Source organism: Ambystoma mexicanum, chromosome 7p (genome assembly GCF_040938575.1).
Source record: "Ambystoma mexicanum isolate Mex_15411 chromosome 7p, UKY_AmexF1_1, whole genome shotgun sequence".
Taxonomy (NCBI): Eukaryota; Metazoa; Chordata; class Amphibia; order Caudata; family Ambystomatidae; genus Ambystoma; species Ambystoma mexicanum.
In genome coordinates, this window is record NC_090939.1 from 17,213,775 (window position 1) to 17,230,510 (window position 16,736).

At 47.6% G+C, this 16,736-nt stretch overlaps 1 protein-coding gene across 1 annotated transcript in view; it reads right to left on the minus strand.

Moving 5' to 3' along the window:
• Positions 1-16,736, minus strand: part of HSF2BP (heat shock transcription factor 2 binding protein) — a 1,118,722-nt gene that overhangs the window by 1,059,772 nt on the left and 42,214 nt on the right. Inside the window, exon 3 of the mRNA XM_069636160.1 lies at positions 10,383-10,486. Coding sequence (XP_069492261.1) covers positions 10,383-10,486 — 104 coding nt within the window. The remainder of the gene's footprint in view (positions 1-10,382; positions 10,487-16,736) is intronic.

Consider the following 16,736-nt stretch of genomic DNA (forward strand, 5'->3'; position numbering starts at 1 on the left):
AGTACAATTCCGAGAGGAATACATTTAGGGAATCATGATGTACAAATCAGCAAAACAGAACCCTGCGCACTACAGACTGTTCAATGGGGTCCTGACTTAACGGAAGAGAAAAAGAAAGAATTACTGGAGTTTCTTACCCTTTTAGGTGTAGTTTTTTCCTTTTTTCCGGGGAGAACATCACTGGTAGAACATCGAACTGAGACACTACCAAACCAAATTGTTAGAATAAGACTTTACAGACTTCCTGAAACCAAAAGGGCAGTAGTGCAGGCAGAAGTTGAAGAGATGTTGAAATTGGGAGTAATTGAAAAATCAACAAGTCACTGGTCCTCCCCGATAGTCTTGGTGCCCAAACCGGATGGCACGACTCGGTTTTGTATGGACTATCGAGAACTTAATGAGATTTCCACCTACCAGGCATATCCCATGCCTCGTATAGACGAATTATTACAACGGCTTGGCGCAGCTCAATATCTGACCACTATAGATCTCACTAAAGGTTACTGGCAGATACCATTAAGGAAAGAAGACAAAATCAAAACTGCTTTCTCTACCCCATCGGGGTTGTACCAATTTACTGTCCTGCCTTTTGGTCTTCACGGAGCTCCAGCTACATTCCAGGCATTGATGAACCAAGTCCTGGCTCATAATAGTGATTACTCTTCAGCCTACTTAGATGACATTATAGTGTTCAGCAATAGCTGGAATGAACATCTTGAACATATAGAAAAAGTCATAAAAGAATTGGACAAAGCCGGCTTGAAAATCAATCCAAGAAAAACGACCATTGGAGCCCAACAGACACGGTATCTGGGATATCTAGTGGGAGGTGGGAAGATTCGACCCCAACTAGACAAGGTGGAAGCCATTCTGAAACTACCAATGCCCAGGAACCTTTTTGGGGTTTGTGGGCTATTTTATACCTTTGTTTTCTTCAGTTGCAGCACCCTTGACAGAAGCACTGTCTTGTACCTACAAGAAAGACATCCATTCTGACAAGGATGTTCTTGGGCGTTTAACCATTTAAAAAATTCGATCTCAGTCCTACCAGTCCAGTGATGTCCGGATTTCAAGAAAGAATTCTACCTACAGACTGATGCCTCTGGTTCAGGATTGGGTGCAGTACACTCACAGGGTGTTTAAGAGGACCTATATCCCATCGCCTTTATTAGTCGAAAACTCCTACCCCATGAAGAAGCCTACTCAACGGTAGAAAAGAAGTGTTTAGCCATCAAATGGGCCGTAGAAACACTAAGATATTATCTATTAGGCCGGACGTTCACTGTATTTACCGACCATGCGCCGCTACAGTGGTTGGCTGTACAAAAGGATTCCAACCAGTTCTGAGGTGGTTCCTCACTTTACAAGCTTTTTGCTTCAAAACAGTGCATAAGCCCGCGTCTTTCTAGGTGTTCCCAGATTATCTTTCTAGGAGCACGGATCTACCCGAACGGCTCGAGTCTTCGGGGGGAGGTGGGTTTGTGAACTGAACATGGAGGAATGCAGGGGAAAAGGCACAAAGGAAGGGATGTCAGAAGTGGAACACCGCAAAATAGAAGGAAGACACTGTGAGAGCTCACGCGGTGCCACCCAACGAGAGAGAGTGAAACAACGAGGTATGTGGCATCCTGGGTTCTACAACCATGCGGCTGACAGCTGCGAGACCCCTGCAGTCGGGTCACAGGAGACCTGACTGAAAATGTCCCGGCCGTACCCACTCCCCTGCTTTCTACCTACCCAGGGAATACTTTTCCAGACAAACGGAAGGACAAGAGCGAGGCTAAGTGGGTCGGACACGTTCTCAGGCAACCGGCGGATACCTACCACGCAGTTCAGTTCCCCGTACAGCAGGAATACATATCAGACAAACACAAAACAGAAAACATTTCCCGGGTACTCACCCATCGCTCACCTTCCGTATTAAGCAACAGCGTTCCAAGAAACTCGGCAGTGTCGCCTCGCTTGGAAGCCGGGGTTCCCCATAGTTTCCCGGTCCTGGCGGCCGAGGCAAAATGGCAGCCTTCGATCAAAGAGGAAGGGTGAAGGGCTTATGGGGATATTTATAGAGAACCGGCACAAGACCTCACTGATTGGTCCACCCAACCCCAGCCCCTATATAAGGGTGAAACAATTGATGGACTGTGTGTATCTTTTCCAATCGCTTGCAGGACATCGAGAGAGAGAGGGCTGCACCCGAGACGCTCTGAGCATACGAGGACTAGCAGTCAATTTTTGAAGGCTCACCATTACTACAGAAAGAAGAAGAAATCTATTTTGGAACTCTGATATAGATTTATTAATCTTTATTTTTTCCTCAATAAAGGCTCTTTTTAAGTTCCACACTCCTGGCTGCCTGTTTCCTCCTTTACAATCCCCTTCCCTCTACGGTACAAAGAACATGGGGGAGGCGGCAGGGGACCGAGATGATTGGATAAAACCTGTACTGAGTGCCTTGTCGATGTATTCTTTCAGGATGGCGTCTTCTTTGGCTGTTAAGGAGTACACCCTACCACTCGGTATCTTTGCCCCAGGGACCAAATCAATAGGACAGTCATAGGGTCGACGGGGTGGCAAGACTTCGGCTCCTTTCGCATCAAAGCATCAAAGACATCTTGATAAACATTGTATTCTGGAGGTAAGGACGTAGCAACCAAAGCACCCACCGAGGGTGCAATGTTTATGAGGGCACGACAGGGGTTTTCATCAGGATGTTGATGATTTTGACAATGTTTCCCAGAGAAGGTAGAATCAAAAACCACAATCCCCTTGTCCCACTCAATGATCGGGTTATGCCGCTTAAGCCAAGGAAAAATGAGTTGAAACTGAGGTGCAGTGATAACATCAAAGGTAATGATTTCCATATGCCTGGAATCCGTAGTCATGGACAAAGGTACTGGTTGTTCAGTAACCAAACCTGACAAGAGTGATGTTGCATCAACAGCATTAACAACCTCCGGAGGGCTTTTGGCATTGAAGTTAACGCCATTTTTCCGAGCGTAGGAGAGGTCGATGTAGTTCCCGGTGGCCCCTGAATCTCGGATCGGTTCCCCAATCTAAGAGGGACCTGACATAGGCTGAAAAGAAGCCTTAAGCGTGACTGAATTAATCGATGCAGGGTCCTGAGACATTTGACTCAGTAGAGGAACCTCATCTACTACCAAGTCGTGGCGTTTCCAGACTTCTTGTGTTTCTTTGGGCACGTTTTTAGAAAATGTTCCACGGACCCGCAATAGGAACAAAGATTATTCAGTCGTCTCCTCTCTCTTTCGATAGGCGTTAAAGACCACTTTACGGCCCCTATTTGCATAGGTTCAGGAGCATTGGAGGAGGTAAGAGAAGGAGTAACTAGAACAGGCATCACACCCCTTTTCTCCCCCTTCCTTTCTGCTCGTCCGGCATCAATCTGTAGAACGAGATCCAGAAGTTCATGGAAGGCCGTTGGTACCACTGGTACTGTACTTAAGGTGTCTGTAAGAGAGTCATACAGACCCTTATAGAACAGCGAGGCCTTCTTATCCTCAGGCCAGCCTGTTTCTGCAATCAGCTGATTGAACTTGGCTACATAGATCAGGAGAGGCGAATCGCCTTGTTGTATTGCCAGTAATTCTAATTCAGTTGCTTGGGTTCTGTAACGAGTATCTAATACCCGACCCATCGCCTCCAGCAAGGCATTGCAATCAAACAGCAGAGGGCTACCATCCTCCAATAACGGGTTAGCCCACGTAGCTGCGGTACCAGCCAAATGGGATAGAACAAAAGCCGCATTCGTGGCCGTATCAGGAAAGGCCGTAGGACGACACAAAAAGTGCAAGCGGCACTGATTAAAAAAAGTGCGATATAGTTTGGGGTCACCTTGAAACCTCTCGGGGGGAGCCAATGGGAAATGTGTGGCCATAACCACCGATGGTTGAGCGGATCCTTGGGGAGTGGGAGCGGCTGAACTAGCGGCCACCACAGGAGGAGGTACCGGTGCTGGAGTTGACGCCTGTGCCTGTAACTCATCAATTCTCCTTTGAGTGGCGGAATGTGCGGCCGTCATGTCAGTCCACAACTCCGCCATGAGTTGCATGACATTGGGCCTCATTACGACCCAGGCGGTAAGTTACCGCCTGGGTCGTACCTTTACCACCATGGCGTAAACTACGTTTACGCCATGGTGGTTGGCGGACTTACCGCCCCATTCCGAGGTTGGCGGGGCGGTAAGTCCCCATTAACCCATTTACCCTTCCCCATTCCCATTTTTGCCCCATAGGGCATAATGGGAGTGGGGAAGGCGTTAATTACGCCACCGTAAATTACGGTGGCGTAATTAACAACAAGGTCCCTTAGCGCCATGGATTTTAACACCTAAGCAGGTGTTAAATCCTCCATGGCGCTAAGGGACCTCGGAATCAGGCGGTAAGGGTCGGCGCTGTTTACGCCGCCGTTAACCCCTTACCGCCTGAGTCCTAATGAGGCCCATTGACCAGGGTGTCATTAACATCCATCTTTCGTATGTATGGCTTCTGATTATATCAGGCTGCAGGTCCTGAGGTGATAATCCGGTAGAAAAACTAGTAGTGTAGCTGTGCGCCAATGATCACAGTCTCTAGTCCAGGCGCTTTGGGATTTTGGATGGTGTAGGTTCGCTCTAGGCAGTAACAGGAATGGAAACCAGACCCAAGGTGATCCGGAGAACGGTCAACAGCGTATGAACAATGAAGGTACTGTGGTCCAATAAGTAGAAGCAGGTTGTTAAGACGATCCGTAGACAACAGCGTGTGAGCAATGACGGTAAGATCCGATAAGAAGAAGCAGGTCGTTAGACGGTCCGGAATCAGCAGCGTGCGAGCAAAGCAGGTAGGGTCCGATAAGCAGAAGCAGGTCGTTAGACGGTCCGGAGTCAGCAGCTTGCGAGCAATGCAGGTAGGGTCCGATAAGCAGAAGTAGGTTGTTTGAGGCAGGCCGGGGTCGAGTACCAGGGAAGGACCAATACAGACAAAGAAGGGCAAGAAGGGTCAAGAACAAGAGCAAAACTACGAGCAGACACTAGCCTTGATTCGAAATCAGAAGCAGCGAGTGCGGCAACCCGGAAGTGTTTATAACGGGTTAGCGCGGCCTCGCTTGACTCCTCCTCTGCGGAACGCGATAGTGTTACGCTTGTGGAGAGGATGCCACAATCGCCATGGTAACAATGCTGTACGAGTTCTGATGCGGCTGTGGGTGTAACGGGGTACTGAATGTTGTGTAGGGTTTGGAGAGGTTTTGCCAGAGGTTTTGCCAAATGGTGAAGACGACAAAGAGCGTTTTGGGCCAATCCTGACAGTTTGGGATGTTGTGGCAGTGGATATTGTGGGACCTGTGTCAGTGAGGTGTGCCAGAGGTGCGTATTTGATTGACATGATGGATTTGTTGTCAAAATGGCCTGAAATGTGCATTGTGAGGTGTGATGCTGGAAATGCATCGGAGGGACAGGGCCTTCGTATCCTTGTCCTTTACTGCTTTTTATCGTGTGTTCTGTCGTGTTTTCCGCGCAGGAGTTCATGTGGGACTCCTGGCAGTGCAACTCTCTCTCTTTTGGTTTGGTGAACAGACCTGTGGGATACCCTTATGGCACCCATGGGTAGGGGTGCAACCCTGTGCCCCTAGTGGATGTTTTTGGGCACCTGTATGTGACCCACAGAGCAGGGTACGGGCTGGTGGCAGCTCCGTGCTGAAATGCCTGGTGCCCCGAGCGTCCTCCATTTTGGGATGCCCAGGCCCTGTCATTTGGAATCGGTAGATTCCGGATGGAGACAAAATGGCCCCCATGGCCTCTTGCCTTCCATCACTTGTTACCTTGTTCTTCCCAAAGTCCCGGGAAACCCTGCCTCTGTCTCTTCCCCCTGACTGGCTGTTGGGTGGAAGTTCCGTATATGGTAGTGTGGGGAAGTGCCGACCAGACTGGCTGGAGCCTTCTCAACGACCGTATGTTGTGGGTACGCCTGTGGGTGGGACCTGGGTGAATGGAGTGTGTGACGAATATACATTCTATGTTGTGGCTGTCTAGTATCTGGTGTTTGAGACAATGGTTGAGACAGCCCTGCCCGAAACCGGTATGAATGCAGCTTGGAGTGTTGAATGGATCGGTACTTGTCCCAATACACATAACTTGTTGTGAGTGTCTGGAGAGAAGTGAATGGCCTGAATACCTTGTGTGCCTGATTGGCTGCCTGCTTGCATGAATGCCCATAGTCGTGATTGGATGCTTGAGTGTGACCCAGCGGAATGAATGGGAGATCAGCAGTATATCTGGGGACCTTTCACTGCTAGGAATCGTGTTCAGAAGCTGAAGACCACTACGACAAGTAACTGGAGTAACTGAAGCTTAACCTTTAGCCCTGCTGGACGAGAAGAATTGCTGTTGCTCTCCTTCGCAATCTGAAAGCTGCTGTGCCTCAAGAACTGACCCAGAGAGGACCTGGTAAGGCGCCCTCTTCCCGAGCTACGAGGGACCATCGTGCACAGCTGATCTTTGCCTAAACTCCCTGGTAGACAGACCTTCGACAGGCTGCCGACCCGATACGGGGATTGCTGAGTAACTCCAAGGAGAAGCGCCCGGACTGTTGTCCGCCAATGTCGCCGACCGCCGTCGCCGACTGGAGCACCTATGCTCCCGTTGCCTAAGAACTCCATTGATCCAAGGACGCTCTCGTCCGCATCATCGCCGCTGTATCCTGCTGGAGAAGGCCTGGCCGTCGACGTGCCGAGGAGTATCCACCGGTGGGTTTCCTGCCACCCAAAGACCACAGAGACGCTGACGACTCTACGCCCTTGCTGGGTCACAGTTCTTCAACTCTTTGCGGTCCAGAACTATCGACACCGAGGTGCCCCGCACGCCTCTTCCTGGCAGGACGTTTACGCTTCCCCGTCAATGAGCACCGCTAGGAACGACGCGGCCATTTCACCGTCGTAGCTCGACCTGTTCTCCGTCGGACGTTCGACGACCTGTGACTCTTGCCTGAAAGGGAAGACACTCAAGAAGGGTTGTCGATTTCCCCGACGAGGAACGCTACAACGCCAGGTACTATGGGGTTGCAGAACCAGTGGAAAGTCTAGTGGGAATAATATATGGACTGGACTTGTATCTTTCTCCTACAGGTTGCCCAGGTGGGGGGATCTCCACACAGAACTGTGTCTAGGTAGCAGGACCAGTATTCTGCCGATTGCTCAACCATTTTGCTTTCCTTCCTCTCTCTACTGCTGGTTTCCTCTTTATTTTGATCTGTGTGTCATTCTGACCATATGCACTTTAAGATGATCTAATAACGTTAGTGGTACCACTTTAGAATTGTATATATTTACCATTGTTGATTTTCGGAGTACAAAGTGAGTTATCGTGATTGTGTATATGACCTTGAATATTAATTATATAAAGACTGTGTTTTAACCGATACAGTGTGTGGACATTCCTTTGTGGGTGCTTGGGGACTTTACTGTACTTAAGAACCAGCTTGCATCACCTCCTGAGAAGCTAGGCCTTGATTGCGCGACTACGTTACCATAATAGAGAATCTTGGCAGGGGTTTCTGTGCCTCCCCTCTACCAAATAGAGAGCAGAAGTGCAGACCCCCCCTCCGGTCGTTACATGAGGGACATTAGCTTGCGCAAGATAATACAATTCTTGGAATCTCTGTTCTGAAGAGAAGGATTTCCCAGGAGAATTGTTTCAGATAATGGCCGCCAGCTTGTGGGTAGCAAGATGCAGGAATTTTTGGAGGGTAATGGCATTGAACATTCTACCACGGCCATCTATAACTCCAAAGGCAATGCCACCGTTGAAAGATTCAATAGAACGTTGATGGAGGTGATTAGAATTGTGATTGCGCCTGGTGGTGATTGGGAGCAAACAGTTATGGAGAGGGTGGTTTAATATAGAGTGGCACCCCATCAGGTGACAGGTGTGTCGCCGTTTGAAGCGCTGCGGATAAGGGTGCCGAATTCTAGATTGCATCCTGGGTGAATGAAGAAAACTGTGGGAGCGCAGGCAGAGGTGCAAACAGAGGTGTTGCAGGAGAGGATGTTGGATGCTCAAAGGAGGTCCAAGGTGAGATATGATAAAGAGAATTGCGTAAAACATTGTTTGTTGGACAAGGGGACATTGGTTAAAATTAGAAAAGGAAAGTGGGTAGGTAAAGGAAAGGGAAAATTTTCATTGCTGATGAAAGTGGTGAGAGATTTGGGTTAGACGATTCTATTTTATAATGATGAAAGGTGAAGCAGGGAGAGAGTGGCTGTGATGAAATAAGAGGGTACAGGATGGTGCTAAGGGCAGGGGTTCCTGCCAATACCAATAGTTAGATGACAGGAGGTGTGTTATAGTGTTTTATCTAGTTTTAGGTTTGTACATAGTTATAGAGATACAGGAATCTGCTAAGCCTCATGATTCTAATGTTATGTTAACCAACATGTCACTCCATGCATTATGATGGAAGCTCTAGAACAACGGAGCTGGTGATGGTATTAGATTCTGTGGGGAATGTAATGTTTGAAAATAAAGAGACTGTTGTGGTGAAAGGCAAGGGTCTGGGGCTACTGATGATATAACTTGGAATAAAGTAAATGTAGCAAGATTTACTGTGTCAAGCGTTTCTCTGAACATAATACATAGCTTGAGATACAGCACCCAAAGGATCGTGCAACTCTAAAATGAATGCTTAGCTGTAACCCGCATCCTATCAGAGCGCTTTATATTAGCCCACACTACTCAACCTCTGGAGGCACGTATTGTCTCGGCAATTGTTGCAAAGGGAACTTTTCCAAAATACCACTGCAGTGTGCAATTCAATAACAGGCAACGCTGTCATCCACTCATTGGGATGGGAGGAAAGCTCAGGGGCAACACACTCACAGAACACAGGTTCGAATCCCGGGTCCGCGATTAGAAAGCTCTTAAGAGCATTATAAACCACACATGTAAAAAAGTGCATGTAGCAATCCTGTCTTTGTTGTTGACGTTGTGTATGATGCTCTAAGTGGGGATGAGGTTTAAAGAGACTTTACAACGATCGCCGCAGCACAAGAACCGGAGAACAAGTAAAACATTAAAATATGCATTGCATGGATCCAGCTACACAAGCAGATTCAGTGCTGGTGGCTGGCTCTCCAAAGCAGCTGCCGTTACTGTCGCCAAACAAGCGGCTGTCACTAGAGGCGCGCTCCATGAGCCGGCACACAAGGTGTATGCTTCATCTGCCGACTGCACACATGGGTTTCCTAGTAAAACTAATTGTGCCCCTTGCAGCTTTTCTCCAACAATAAAGGCCAACACTAGCAACAGTGCACATTTTGTTAATAATAAACAGTTCCTTGAACACCTCGGCATGCACTAATAATGCTGAAATAAAATGGCTGCCTGGGGGAAAACAAGCACAGATTGGAGATCACATCATACTGACATCACAACCTGGAGATCCAATCAGGTACTACAGCAGAAAACACTAGACACCTACACCCACAAGCAAGTCCATGGACAATTTGAAAGCCATTTTACCAAACACGTATCTTTAACAGTAAATTCTTTATTTTGAAAACCAAATACATTAAAATATGTAACATAACGGAAAAGATGGAGTAAATATTTTTAAAAGCATCAATCAAGTCAAATAACTTGTTAATAACATTAAAACATGGCAGCCGCCATTTTGGACGGAAAAATGGCAGACAAATCCACCACACAGTAGAAATTCAGCCAAAGAGTGCAAAAAGAGGTGTGTCGTGGGCAGAGGTAGGTGGGGATGGGAGGAAAAGCCCATTGATTTCACTTAGCGATGGGCGTTAAATGGGTGGGACACATAGTCAAACTACCATTTATCCATCCTCATATGCCAACCTGCATTGAAAAGCATAACAACAAACCTGCATCCAAAGCCGCTGTTTCAAGCTCTCATGTTAAAGCTCTTATTTTAATGACAAAAGTTTTGGCTTTATAGGTAGTGCATTTAGCACCACCTAATAGCCAAAACTAAAAACGGTGTATGGACGCTGCATAAAGTGGCAACATAGTTTAGAATACAAACCCCGGTGCACACACCTGTCTCCTAAGGTTCCTCATAATTTCAGTTCCGCGAGTGCCTGAATTAGCCCGACACAGAATCAAACCGGCCTCCTCTTTGACTGCTCATTCAGCTTTCTCGAATCACACACATTGTTTACCCTCCCACAGGACACCGACCCTCTGAGGAATCGTTCCTATTTACTGAGAACTGACACATCTGCCAGCTCCTCTGCAAAATCCCTTGTGAATCCACTGAAGAGGACTGAACCATGTGAAACTCTTCGGCAGCACACACTGCTTCCTACTCCCCTTCCACTTTCCCCTGCACCATAGCACCAAGTAAGGTAGCTTTGCATGCAGTTCCTACCTTCTTCTCTTGCATGCATTCGGCTTGTGCCACGTCCAGCCGGGCACGGAAGTGCTCACAGTCCATCTTCAGCAGCTCCATTTCCCGCTCCTTCTTATCCACGGCTGAAAGGAGGAACAGAAAAGTCAGTCTCACGCAAACAGTGAACTGGCAACTAATAGATGTGATGGCAAGAGATTAATGGTAACAGGAACAAAACTGGAACCTGGGTAGTTATCACCGTGAGGGACCTGATGGCATCCTCCCATCTACTCCCCTTCGATCCTCTGCTCAGGTGGCAAGGGAAAGGCCTTGTATTTGAATCCTGACCCTGGGGGTGGATATGCGAGGGAGGATCACCTGCGTGGGGGTCCTTGCGGAGTGGGGAGAGGATGTCCACACACACACACACAAGCACGCACGCACGCATGCACGCACACACACACACACACACACACACACACACTCTCTCTCTCTCTCTCTACATACATATGCCTTTGGGACTGGGACGTTGGTGTGCACCACTCTGGTACTGAGATGAAGAAGAGGTCTGTAAAACATTACTACCATGGTCAGGCATGTCCCACTAATTGGGATCAGGCAAAGGACGTACACCTGCAGCTAGTTGAAAGGCTAAAGGTGTATATAAAGAGAGATCTGCCTAGGATGAGAGAGCTACCTGGGGCGAGAGGCCCGCCTGGAGGAAACCTGGCAACCCAGTACGGAGCCGGCTGGCCAAGCACCAGTGGAAAACCTGCTGGGCGCTGCAGGAGAGCAAGAAGGACACCACAGTCCGAGGGGGCTGTGAGGAGGTCGGGAGCCCTGCAGAATATAGTGCTGTGTGTCCCCTGCTGGAGCTGGGGGGGACACTGAAGACATCAGCAAACCGCCAGATGCAGCAGGAAGGTTTCGGAAGCGACAGGCATTGCTCATCTGAGCTCCTGCAGAGTGAACAGGTAACGAGAAGCCATAGAGGAGAACGCTGAAAGCTCCTGAAGGAGCTGCAGGAGACCGGTGAGGGCCAGAAAGGGAATAGTCACACCAGGGTGCTCCAGGGGCTGGGCTTGGGCACTAGGAGATGCCGGCCAGAGGAAATGTCATGATAATAAGGTCGGGAGAATGAAGGAAAGATTTGTGAATGCCAAGCAAGGTACAAAGTGGTTTATGTATTATTGAAGTTATGCAAAGTACATGCAAGCACAGCACAAGTGAAAATACAGTGAAAACCAATATAAAAGCAGTGATGGACAAGGTGAAAGCATGAACCGAATGAAAGCCAGTGATAGGGGCTTAGAAAACAAATGAAAAGCAAATAATAAGCACTGTTGTGAATTGCGAAAGCAAGGGGACAGCCAGGAAAAAAAAACACAAAGTGAATGGTGTGAAAGGCAAATTGTGGCAGAGGCAAGAAGCTGCCATGGATAACAAGAATGGCCAATTGCACAATTGAAACGGGTTCAAGGAGGGAGCCAGTGTTGACAAGAAAGTCCAATGAAAACCAATGACTATAACAAAGTGCCAAGGGTTATCGATTACGTGACCTGCATTGGGTGGACCGTGTGGTCCGACAACTGCGCCTAGACCGAGTAACCTCTGCTTGTGTGAACCAAGGAAAGTTAAGTGTCTGAAGCTGTTGTACCTATCATATATTGAAGAGAATAAGCTGAGTGATCCAATGAAAAGCCTGAAAGGTTGTAAAGTTGGTTTGGAACATTTATTGACGGTCAAGAGACCAGACTGTGTTGAATTTAGGGAAGGGAACCTCAAGGTTCTTTGGAACTGTGAGGAACTTGGGGAAGGGAACCCCAAGCTCTTGTGTGCAATTGTTTTGAACTTCAGGAAGGGGCTCAAACAAAAGCTGAAAGCTGGAAGAAGCTCAGAACTTTGTTTGGAACACTATTTAATTAGGTGCTGACATCCCTACAGACTGTTTAGCTTTAGTTGTGAGGGCAAGTCTAGGTTTTGGACACAGACAGACTTTTAAGTTGAGCTTACTGACTCGGACTATCCTCAGTTTATTTAGGTAGGGAAATCCCACCTTAGCATAGGGCAGGTTAGGGCTTACACCATCCTGACATTTAAGTTAATAAAAGTGTTTGAGTTGAACAGTGAATCTGTTGTCTGGGTCTTGCTTCATGATGCCTTCAGATCATCCAAGACAGCTGGTACATGTAAATAATCAATTCTGTAGCATTTATGCTATTTTATAAACCACAAATGAAATCCCCAACATCATTTCACTGAAGGCTGCTCACTTAAGTGTAAATGTACGAATATGCTGGTTGGGATGAATATAAATGAGTTCCTTGTTGCTAATCCAGATGTAGTTAAAATGAAAATCTTTGAAAATGATTGGATCAAAACATGTGATTCTATGGGTTTTTAGGATATCAGTTTAGAGAATAAGCGCTTGGGTTCTGTTCCCTGTATGTAAGCCAATGCCTAGGGCTAGGCCATATAGACCAAATGTCATATCTCAATATTTTTGGGCTGAATGGCGATATACGATATATATCTCAATATTGTTTATGTGGGTTAAATGCTCAGTTGTAAGCCGCCAACTACATGTGAGATGTCACAAACACCTTTATTTATATGTGTATGAATATATCTCGATGTTAATGATATTGGGCCTCATTACGACCCAGGCGCTAATGGGTTAATGGCGCCGTAAAAGGCTGCGGCGCCGTTAACCTATTAGCGCCTAATTACGAGGTCCCTTTGCGGGACCCGACCTTAACGGCTGGTTTTACCAGCCGTTAAAGAAGGGACCCGCAAAGGGACCTTGGTGCTAAGTACGGTGCCGCAATTTGCGGCACTGTATTTAGCGCCTTCCCCATTCCCATAGAGCCCTATGTGGCAAAAATGGGAATGGGGAAGGGCCATGGCGACATGGGGAATTACCGCCCGCCAACCTCGGAATGGGGTGGTAATTCCCCATTCCGCCATGGCGGACTCCGGCATGGACCATGGTGCTAATAGCACCATGGTCTTCCGCCATGGTCGTAATGAGGCCCATTATCTCAACCTATACCGATTTTGAAAATATATAGATATATTTCCATAACTCGATATATACCCCAAGCCTACCAAAGCCCCTATGGTTGCTTCTTAAGAAATCTCCTTAGGCTCGAGAGAAATGATTCATCAGGAAAACTCAGTGTTGATAACAACTGCAGGTGTTGTCACCAATCAGTTGAATCACTGAAACACATTGTTATCCAATGCCCTGACTTGCAGGTTCTAAGAGTAAAGACTTTCCTAACGTTCGTTCATAATGCTGCTTATCTTAATGAGGATTCATTCTGGTAGATGATTTTTAGTGGTCGGCCCACTTCACTTTTAATTGCACCCTTTTTTTAACAAATCTGAAGTTAATTGCACTATGTTTTACATTGAATGTGTATTTATATGTATTTATGCCAGATATTTTCAATCTTACCGGATACTTCAATGATATCTTATTGAAATGAAGTGAATAGTTACGCTTCTACCTTTATGGGGTGTTTTAATCTGCAAACTTGTTAATTGAATGTCTTTATTGAAACTTTGTTTTTTTCTTTTGTATAATACATTTTTTTAAAACGACTCATTCATTGAAAGGGTCAGACACCCAACCCAGTGCTTCTCTTAAAGTATTTCCATCATACTGAAACATTTTTTGTAACATATCATTTTCATAAAATCTATAGGGCCAATATTTATTTATGAAAGTGAAAAGATGCACTAATGCAACCAGTCCTTTAAGTAGGAAAATGTTACAGTGATGCCCAAAGGACACGAAAAAGTGAGCATCTCTGAGAAGTGCTTTCCCACCCTTTTGTGAATATCAACATGCAACTGTGCCAAACATGCCGTGCATTTGCTGCACGTGAAAAGGGATGTGTAGTTCAATCAGTGTTCAAAAGGAATGTCAGGATGTCTGTGTTAGCCAAGGGTAACTTCCCTCCCCATGTTCACATCATAGGGATTTTTAAAGAGTTCTTGCTGGGTGGCTGGCTCATACAGTTCACAGGATTCGCACACTTTAAACCACTTGGTACGATTCACAATGTTAGTTTTTCCTTGACATAAATATTTCCACACCAGAATCTAGTCAGGCTTTTCTTGCCTTGATTTCAAAGACATAGGGCCTCATTACGACCCTGCCGGTCCGGAAACAACGGTGGCGGTAAATCCGCTGCCACTGTTGTTTCCAGACCGGCTGTTTCCAAGTTCTGCAGGCGGGAGGTGTCACGCCCGCCAGATCTGAGATGGCGGGAGTAACGCCCCCCGCCTGCAGGCGAAAATGGAAACACTGGCTCCGTCATAGACGGAACCAGTGTTTCCATTGTCCCCATCCCCATGGGACTCCATAGGAATGGGGATTTACGGAATTTCGCCTCCGGAATTACCGGGTCACCGGGGTTGTAATGCCCTGGTGATTCCGGCAATCACGGAGGCGGAATGGTATTCCGGGTCCAGCGGCAGCCTGCCTGTTTTTCCAGCACGGCTACTGCCGGAATTGGAATGTTGGGGAGTTGGGGGATTGTTATTTGGGGTTTACCAGGGAGATGGGTAAGCTTGATGTTCATTGTTGGCAGCAGACAGGGTGTGTCTTGGGTGACAACAGAGATATAGGTGTGGCCATTATAGGAGGTGAGATGTGTCCGTCTGGACAATACGGTTATTGACTTGGTGGTGGAATCTCTCTATGCTCGAGGGCTAAACTCCCCTACGAAGCAATCACTTGTTCTTAGAGAATTCAAACGAGCTAAACTGGAAGAGAATTCAAAAGAGCTAAGCTGGACTTGCTCTTGCTGCAAGAGACCCATTCCTGCACTTGCACGTTCTGAATACTCACAAGGCATAGTAGGTTCGTCCCTCTCCCTCTTCCCCCTCTGCTTTTAATATTGTTTTGTAATTTTTGTCCCTCCCTCCCTGCCCTGTAGGCGCTTTGAAACAGTATATTCTTATTGTATAAGCGCCTAACAAGCAAACAATACAAAAATTAATTTCACAATTGTGTCGTTTTATGGGCCCAATGAGGACCTCTTTACTCACTAACCACCCTTCCCAGCTTCAACTGGGCCCTTTCCCCCCCACCACCTCACTCTTTACCTGCGGCGTCCCCCAGCGCTCTAGCTCATCGCTGTGGCTCTTCAATATCTATCTCACCCCTCTTGCTCAGCTGATCGCCTCCTTCTCTCCTCATTTCCAGTATTACGCTGATGATATACAACTGTCCAGATATGGTGCACGGCTAATGATCTCTGCCTTAATGCTAGTAAGACGGAGACTTCTCATAGGGACACCTGCGCCCTGTTTCCCTCCTACTCTCTGGCCGCCATCTTTGGGCCCTCTACCTTCACCATCCTGTGAGGCCAAAAATCTTGGGGTCATCTTCTACTCGCTCTTTCCTTCAGCCCTCACATCCTGGACCTTGACAAGAAGGCCCAGTTCCAGTTTCTCCTCCTTAGAGGCAGCCTCCCTTTCCACACCTTCCCCAGAAGCTTGATGTCTCCAGAGCTCTAGTCCTCTATAGGCTGGACTACTACAACAGCCTCTTCCTCAATCTCCCCCTTTCCTCCCTACACCCCCTTCAGCTAATCCAGAATAGGGCTGCAAGACTCATCCGTGGCCTCAAGCCCAAGGACCGTATATCTCCAGCCCTAAAATCTCTCCACTGGCTTGGTTAAATTCAAGACCCTCTGCATCACCCACAACGCTTTCTGGGGTCTGGGACCACGCTATCTCCAACTTTCCCTCCCTAAATACTTCCCTGCTAGAGCCCTCCGCTCCTCGAACTCCAACTCTCTACTTGTCAAACACTCCTCCAAGCGGAGAGTGGGGGGCAGGTCCCTCTCTTCGGCTCGTGCCTCCCTGCCAATCTCAGACTTGAGCTGGACCTCCTTAAGTTTTGCAAACTTCTTAAAACTCTCCTTTTCTGTACCTCTTTCACATCCATGCTAACCACCCCACTGCCGCTGAGACTGGCGGCCTGGTCCCCATGAATCACACAAGTTACCAGGTCGTCTTTCCAGTCGACACCAGCACCGGCCCACCCTCAGCACTGCCCTTGCAGGCCCTTTGCCCAGCGGCTGTGCATCCCACCCTGGGATCCGCCACCCCAGCACTAAGCCAATGGCCTCCTCCCTTGGCTCCCCATAGAACCTCTATCCTGGGCTTTCACCAGCACTTCGCCATACCTTCTCCCTCCCCCTCCCAATCCCCCCTCCCTTGCATATCCCTTGCACTTATCTTCACTGCACTTGCACGTCCGAATGTGACTAGGCCTAGTAGGACCACAAATGTATATTCACTGTTTGCAATTGTTAGTTACTCTCTTGGTCCCTCCCCACTTTGTCTTGTGGCGCCTTGAAACACCATTCTGTT